Source organism: Charadrius vociferus, unplaced genomic scaffold, assembly GCF_000708025.1.
Source record: "Charadrius vociferus isolate BGI_N301 unplaced genomic scaffold, ASM70802v2 scaffold87, whole genome shotgun sequence".
In the NCBI taxonomy this organism is placed as follows: domain Eukaryota; kingdom Metazoa; phylum Chordata; class Aves; order Charadriiformes; family Charadriidae; genus Charadrius; species Charadrius vociferus.
The window spans coordinates 632,016-640,808 of record NW_009649314.1 but is presented as its reverse complement, the minus strand read 5'-3'; the positions used below and the strand labels follow the sequence as shown (position 1 = coordinate 640,808).

Sequence of the window (8,793 nt, the reverse complement as noted above, 5' to 3'; positions counted from 1 at the left end):
CATTTGCAATGATTAAAAAACCCCAAAACAAACAAAACCCGAAACCTTACATTGTACTGAAACAATTGCTATACATATTAAAAGAGTGACCAATGAAAAAAAGTGTTCTTTTGAATATTTTGATTTGAACGTTCAGGTTCTCTGCTGGCACAGCGAGGCACAACCTCTATGAATGTCACTTGAACTACTCCAGTTTACACCAGCTGAAAACATGGGCTGTGTTACTGTATGTAGCTTCACGCGTGGTTTCAACCTGCGTGATCCTCTTGTTGCTACTTCTTTCTGGTTTACCCAGTGTCATACAGGCTGATGATTTCTGCTGGGAACACTCTTCCCTTTTCTTGCTTTTCTGCCTGCTTTGGAATGACACCTCATTGCTTCTATACCTTCTGCTCATTCCAAAGATGACAGAGGCATCCGTTTCCAGGGGGAGATTCCCATTCTAATGGGGGTACATTCAAATACCTTTGAATTCTCTAACTTCAGTCTCGCAGCCTGGTGTTAACCAGCTCAGGGAGTCACCATACAGTCCTGACTCGTTCATTACACAGCTGAATTCCCAGTACGCTAACAGGAATTTCACAGAGAGCTGAAGGATTAGTTTAAAAATATAATGCTGCTAGGTTTATCAGGTCTGTTTCTTGGGACATGCTAGGAGATCTTTGAAAGATGCTAGACATGCTCAGATTACTGGGAATTAGTAGTGCTCGTGATCATGTAGAATGTATCCAGCACCTCACTTTAATACTAGACAAATGTTAAATGGTGTAATGCCCCTTGAAATGCTAACATTTTTTCTTCTTTCCTGTTAAGTTAATTCAGTCCCAGACTGACATACAGCTATATAGTTCCATATATACAGTATACATTTGGTGGTAGATAGCCAGTGCTTGTTCACAGAAACTTGTTGTCCTCTTATCAAACTATATACCCATATTATTGCTTCCATGTACTACAAGCTGCTCTGCAGCCTATGACATGGCACTTAACTGTAATTAGCACCAAAATATGGAGTTAGTATGCAGGACACGGACAATTCTTTTGCTCCAGATGCTGTATTCAAACTGCAGCGGTCCATTGAACAAGTAGAGATAACCTAAGGAAAAGGAAAGTTAAAATGAATTAACCCTGAGAAAACTGTGTTGTAACATTAAAATTACCCTTCGAATAAAAATGATCCTTTTTGTTTTCATTTTTTAATAACTCTTTTCAATGCAATACTTGAGTATTTAGAATGCTGAGCTAAATTTTCAAAGGTCCTCATTCCATTTGCCAGACCTGGATCAGTGTTTTAAAATAACTGATATTTTAATTTAGTGTCAAGCTCTGCATTTTATTACTATACAGCACTTGCTTAGGAAAATACAGTGCTTGCCTGTTAATGTTTAAGACTCTCACTTGGAAACACTCCTTGAAGAGTTGGATAGGACCGGGCTCCATTTGAAGGAATGGACACATTATAATACTTCTATATTAAGCATATAATTTTAGGTTCCCTAAACAAGGACGCAAGTCTTTTTTGGCTCCTCAAATATATATATGTACACAGTTTATAAAAGCACCTTGGCCAGAGGGCAGTTTAGATCAGAAACCTGATTCAGTTGAGAACAGAAGTTTTGGTGTGAAAAAATCAAAATTACAAAGGACAGAATTTCCCACAGGACATAAATCTCAAGTTTCAACAACAAGTAATTGTAATAAAGTTTCATTATCAGATTATGTACCATTTCTCTGATAGACTGCATCCACTCTATCACCGATTCCTGCGAATTCTTCCTCTATCAGCCTGGGGTAGCCTGCTTCCATAACCTCCTCCTCTTCATCATAACTGCATTAAACACAAAAGAAAATAAAAATTCAGAGGACTTAAACAGCCTGGGAGTTTTACCTGTGCCCTTTATATGCTTTGAAGTTACCCATGTCAGAAGCATCCAGCAGCCTTTAGGTACCTTATGTCTAGTGTGATAACGAGACTCAGAGCGAAAACCAGGGCACACTTCCAGCAGAAGTACAAGCTCAATAAATAAACACAAAACTAAATAAAGCTACATTTTTGGAATTGATCTCTAAAGTACACATTATATGGAGATGATCGTACCTGCATGTATTGGCCCTACAAGCCTTCCCTGAGGCTGCTTGGCAGAGAGAGACTGGGAAGGGATGGTAATGTCTTAATTATGCATCAGACATGGCTGTAAGCCCCGCTCATGGACAGCAAAACCCAGTCGTCCTAGGGTGGGATAGATCTCTTACTCTCACAGCACAGATACTATTTTGTGTCACACAAGCAACTTAAGGAAGCAAGATGGGGGTAAACTCTCTTGGATTAGGGCACTTAATTCTCCTTTCCTTTCTTTCACTCGTTTGACTTTTAAAGGCTGTGCCTATATGTTTATAAAAGTCTTGCATACACCTTTATGACATATTCTACAGACTGGAAATGTGACCCACAATCGAGTGCCTGGTTTGAAACAACCTGCTGATCTTTTGATACTTCTGGACAGTTTTGACTAAGGACACTGCAAAGAAGCACCAATCTGTCTCCAGCTTACCTCCAGTACTTATTTCCAGTAAAAAAGAGAGTCTTGCCAGTGTCTTTAATATGGACAGCTGCATCTATTCTTTTCATTTCTTTCGGGAACCCCATTTCATATATCTTTTTAGGAAAGTCTTCAACTATGTCATAGCCATTCAAAGCCCAGACTTTCTTTCCTGAAAATAAGAACAAAATATGCATGAGTCTTTTATAAAGGCTCAACTTAGAGAGCAGAATAAAATGAGGATGCCATGATCCTTATTGTCATACAATTAACAGATTCTTAGGTCACATACTTAGCAGGTATTAAACTGTTTTTACTAACTGTGATCCTAGGTATCTAAGCTTAATTGTACATCTCCTAATCTGCTGAAAATTGTATAGATTTGCAGGGGGTAAAACCAACAGAGTTAGTTTTTTGACTAAATATGTATAATTTTCTGCCAACAAGAAAATTGAAAACTCACCCTTAAACATGAACACGAGATCTTTGACGGGGTTTTCGTAAGCTGCATCTATTTTATTTGGGAGCTCTGGCCAAAAGGATTTAAGTAACACCAGTTCTGCCTCAACCATCTGAGGGTGCAGTCGCCAGAAAAACCTAGTTCAGAAAAAGAAAATATATTTTATGTTTCTTGTCATACTACAGAATAGAAGTATCTTTGATGTGCTATACAAAAAATTAGTTAATGGAGAATTCAATTATTTTCCAACATAGACTTTTCAATACATAGAGCCCCTAGTAGACCTTTTCTTTCCTCATAGTCCCCTAGCTGCAGACCATTTCTGTCACTTACAGATCATCTCAAACAACAACAAACAAATCTCTTTTTCATTTAGAATAAGATAAATGCTGCTGCCACATGTAAGCCTTCTGAATGCAGTACAGTTTCATTCAAATAAAGGTTAGTAGATTTGTACATGTTGAAGAAAGGCCTGTGGAATGAAAAATGCATACAAACAATCTCAGTCTTCAACCATAGTGTCTTCACTTCATGTTACTGGGAAGTCAAATCTGTAATTGCTTAAAAAAATATACGATGTAGTTTCTTAGAGTCATCTATATTGATTTATGATTTTTAAATTTACATTTACTCAAATCTTTAGTAAAAAACTGAAATGGTGATTTTGCTTGCTCAAATTTTATGCAACACCCACCACCCATGATAGGGCACTCTCTTTACCTGTCCTTGAAGACCAGCATTTCTCCACGAAGTTCTGTTATCGCATCAAGTGATAAATCTGCATCACATTTCTCTGGTGTTTTGGGATGTTTTGGGTTGGGATCTTTGTCTCCAGCACCTGGAATCATAGAGTATGCTTTGTCTGAAAACATTCATTTCCTTTCTGTGGATCATGATACTGAATAGGACATGGAAGAGTTTCCAAACAGAATGATGATATGTACTGGGGAAAGTCTGTTCTCTCTTTCTCTTCTTTACCCAAATACATTAATGGACTTTGCAGTTCAGCTGTGCTGCAAAAATGTTAAATGGACTTGCTTTCTTTATCCCAAGTTTTGAAGGTCCCCCAAAAGTTTTATTCTTTCTATGATGAAACATGGATATTTGTGTTTCTCCCTTTAGACTATGTTTTACCTTCTCTTTTGAGGCAGGTCAAAAAGTACAAGGACTCTGCTCCCCACCCCCACACCAAAGCACACAGCACAGTGACCAACTATACTCTACAGTGTTACTTTTTTTTTTTTTTTTCTATGAACTACTAAATTTAAGCATCTTCTGTTCCTGAAGTCTGGTTGCCAAGAATCCAGTGAATCGATCTTAATCAGTCATGACTGTTACTATTGAACATCTGTAGCTCTTTAGTAACTGTGCAGTGCATCTGTAATAGGTTATAATGATACAGGAAATATATATTATATATTATACAGACTTACCATAGAGCTCTTGGATCCCTTGCACATCATCGTCAGGAAGCACAAAACCAGTTTTTCCAGTGTATGTGTAAATTGGAAACATCAGAGCTCCAGGGTCTCTAGAGTGTTCAAGTCCCAGTGAATGACCAAATTCATGGGCAGCAACAAGAAACAAGTTATACCCTATAAAAAAAACACAGTGAAAGTAAATGTATAACAACTTGTATCATCAAAGTAGACTTGGACTAATCAACCAACCTTAACATTGTGCTTTAACATATGGGACAATGAAGGAGACAACTGGATTAATGGAAAAATTACGTATAATTGCTTTTCTTTTTCAAACTACCATGGGTTTTGTTTTAATAAGGGCCTAATCATTTGAGTATCTCATAGCTGGTGTTCAACCTAAATCTTATTTGACAGCGTTGCTTTGTAAGCAGATTTAGATTTCTTGAAATTTCTTAGCACCACTGTAAAGTTGTGGGGTGAAGTCTTAGTCCTGATCAAGTCAAGAACATTTTTGTCAGGAATTCACCTCTGGTAAACAGTACATATTGTTTTCCATATTGCAGCAATTAGTTTTAATGCCAGGACGGTGAAATAAAAGAGTGTTTTAAAAAAATAGTGCTTTTTTCTATTTGTTCTATATTTTTCCCTGTCCTGAACAGGCAAGGTGAGGAATTTTCAAATTAGATGTAAGTAGCTGATTTGCAGCTGAGTTAAGTATATTAGTTTTCTATACGTTTCAATAAGGTAATTCCCATCAGTCTGTGACTAGAACTAGCTGCCCTTAAGGTCAGTCAAATGCCAACCTGACAAAATACCTTATTTGTGGCATTTTTTTAATCACTGCACTTAGGAGCTGTATATCTTAAAATCTATGGTAGGCGTATGTTACACTTCCATTTATGATTGGAGATTAAACCCAGCTTCCTGTAACTAGACAGTGAACATAAGGACTAATGAACAGTAAACAAACAAAACAAACTGTTCACAGATATCAAACAGGTTGAAATTGTCCACCTACCACCCTTTCAAATAATCTCAGGAACTTCTGTTACCTCTAGAATCATCTGACCAAACTTCGTCATCATCAAAATGGGCATCTCCTCCATAGTCTGGACCAGGGGGGAAAGCATGAGCAAGTAATCCAGAGGGTCCATCAAAGGGGTAGAAGTCACCATGTTCTATAAAACAACATTCAAAACAATGAAATCAATTATGCCATTTTATTGGCAGCAATAACTATAATGTAAAAATACTTGGTTCTGTGTTACCTTTAGTGCCGAAGGAGATCATGATATCAGCTATACCACTTCGTATTCTGGTGAAGTTAAGTGGTGTCACATCAGACCAAACTTTGAATGCTTTTTTGAAAGCTCTGTCTACTTCGGCACGTCTCAGATCTGAAGTGTAATTCATAATTCTATCGAACAGATTAATATCTCCAGTTAAATAGTGTGAATTGAAGAAAATGTGCAATACGCTTTTATCTGACTGTACACCTCATAAAAATTTTTTGCTTTTTTCCTCCCTATGTTCTTATCTAAAAACACAGAGCTTGGCAGCTGCATATAGTATTCAAAGAAAAATAAAAATAAACATTTCTATTTTCATTGAAATCATTTAGAGATATCTGAAATCATCAAACAGCTTTCTCTAATTGGTTTTATATGCACCAGAAGATACAGAAAATCAAATCAGTAACTTCAAGCTATTTTTATGCCATATAAAATATCTCATGAACTTCACTTCCTGGAGGAGAAAAACATGATCCAAAGAGATTTTAGAGATGAGAACCATCCATATTAAAGTAATATTTATCACCAGATACTGAACTGATAGACCTCAGTGATATCATATTTGGAATCTGCTAAAGAAACACAGGTTGCAGCTGATCAAAACCCCGTGTTGATGACCTTACAGTATTAATGGAGAAGGAGCTACCATGTCACCTTTCAGCACCATAGCTTCCCCAGGTCAACTTTCTGAGGTCACAGTGAGGCAATTTGTCTGAACAAGCATAGATATCAACATCTGGACTGTGAAATGGAAGAGGGACAAGTATCAGTCCCTACTTTCACAGCCACATTGCACAGGCTGGTTTGTATCTACAGTGCTTTGTTCCTATGTGAAGTGGACACTAAACAAGGTCCAAAGCAGAGCTAAGGAGTGACCTACAGATTAAGTGCTGTGAGGATCAGTGGTGAGGTGCATGATCTTAGTCCATACACTTCTTTCATTCAGGACCATAGATGCGCCCAGAGTGTCTACCTGGAGGCCAGATGAGGAGTTACTAGCTTTAACTGCACCGGCTTTTCTCCCTGACACAATGCAATGGAAAAAAATCGTATTTACTTCGTTGGGCTGTAAGGTGAGCTTGGGGGACCTTTCCAAAAGGGGGGCTGTGAGGACTTTAAACTGCAACATGAATTTTGCCCAGAGAAGTTGTGGAGATGGCCCATCCCTGGAGGTGTTCAAGGCCAGGCTGGATGTGGCCTTGGGCAACCTGGTCTAGTGGGAGGTGTCCCTGCTCATGGTAGGGGGGTTGGAACTCGATGGTCTTCAAGGTCCCTTCCAACCTAAACCATTCTGTGATTCTATGATTCTATGATTCTATGATTCTATGATTCTATGAACTCAGATTCATCCTTCTCCTGTCAACCTCATACACTGAGCAATCTATTAGACAAGGTACCGGGAAAGAAGGTAACAACACTCAAAATGCCATGCATTTACCTGTATGTCAAATTAGTTTTTGACCATTTCAGTTTTCTAGGGAAAAAGTTATATTCTCCTACATCTGGGACACCACATCTTGGCTTCTGCATCAGCTCATATGTTTCTTCATTTAATTTGCCTGTCACCTCCAAGCCAAAAAATGCTTGCATTTCTCGAAGTTTAGATGCCACTGTGTTTGCACTCTTCCTCATTATGCCGGCAGGATTCGGATGGAGATCATAGTGAGTCCTGAGATAGCGCTAAGACAGGGAAAAGAAGTAATAGGAATAATTTCCAAACAGTTGTAACTAAACAACTTACACTTTATAAAACATGCAAACGAATTATTTTATACTGTACCTCTGCAAACTGAAGGTCTTTCTCTGTGAATTCATGGCTGTCTTCGAGGGGAATAGGGATTGCCAGGCAAAATGGCAAACCCAACAAGAAGCAGACAGCTGAAAGTCTTGATTGCATCATGTTGGATTTGTGAAGCCTGAAGCCCTGATGTGTTAGGGAGCAGTTACCTTTACTTTTATAGTCCCAACCCACTGAGTCACCACTTAGGGATAAGTTAGAACTTCCTTGTCGCAGAAAATAAACATGCTTAGACGGCTGCTTTTTCTCTCCTCCCCAACACTGTGGTCTAGGCATCTGTTGTCCCACTGAGGGCTCTGAAATTGTATCCTCGTATAAACACGGTCTCTGAATATTGACATAGGTTGTGGGAAGAAATGGGCAGAAGCAAACCACACTTTTTGATTATTTTGCAATAACTTACACTGGCAACAACTTCGCAATAACTTACGCTGCTAGAAAAATTGCCTTTCTACTATTTCATAGACAACAAAAACATATAAAAAGCTTCATGATTTTTAAAATAAATTCTGCATCATTTCAGTAGTTACAGTAATTCAACAGCAATTTTTAATAGTTGGAATAGATCATACACAGTTCAATTGTTAATAAATGTTGCCTTGAACTATAAGAAATAAGATTATGGAGTATACACTAGGATATTACAATTCCTTTGTTTCTGTAAAGAAATTTAACTGTAAAACATTAACACAAATTTTACTTCAGAGATCCTTAAAGTGACTTCCTATCTACCCTTCAAAATAATTTCCTGCTTGAGATGTAGCTAAAACCAGAAATGCTAAGTACAGAATCATAGAATCATGGAATGGGAGGGGGGAATTGGGGGTTGGACTACATGATCTCCAGAGGTTCCTTCCAACCCTGACCATTCTGTGATTCTGTGAATGGTTTAGGTTGGAAGGGACCTTGAAGATCATCGAGTTCCAACCCCCCTCTGCCATGGGCAGGGATACCTCCCCCTAGACCAGGTTGCTCAAAGCCCCATCCAGCCTGGCCTTGGACACCTCTAGGGATGGGGCACCCACAGCTTCTCTGGGCAACCTGTTCCAGTGCCTCACCACCCTCAGAGTGAAAAATTTCTTCCTCATGTTTAGTCTAAATCTACCCTCTTCCAGTTTAAAGCTGTTCCCCCTCGTCCTGTCACTACATGCCCTAGTAAAAAGTCCTTCCCCAGCTCTCCTGTAGGCCCCTTTTAGGTACTGGAAGGCTGCAATAAGATCTCCCTGGAGCCTTCTCTTCTCCAGGCTGAACAGCCCCAACTGTTCAGGAAATATTTTTG

At 38.7% G+C, this 8,793-nt stretch overlaps 1 protein-coding gene across 1 annotated transcript; it reads right to left on the bottom strand.

The window, feature by feature from the left end:
- Positions 1-678: 678 nt before the first annotated feature.
- LOC104290310 (collagenase 3-like) lies at positions 679-7,616 on the bottom strand. The gene is made up of 10 exons (XM_009889399.1): positions 7,497-7,616; positions 7,155-7,396; positions 5,693-5,841; positions 5,477-5,602; positions 4,434-4,595; positions 3,721-3,838; positions 3,004-3,137; positions 2,553-2,712; positions 1,725-1,828; positions 679-1,096 (listed from the first exon to the last, which is right to left on the bottom strand). Exons 1-10 carry the CDS (start codon positions 7,614-7,616, stop codon positions 996-998), a joined length of 1,416 nt encoding a protein of 471 aa, XP_009887701.1. The 3' UTR covers positions 679-995.
- Positions 7,617-8,793: the final 1,177 nt, after the last annotated feature.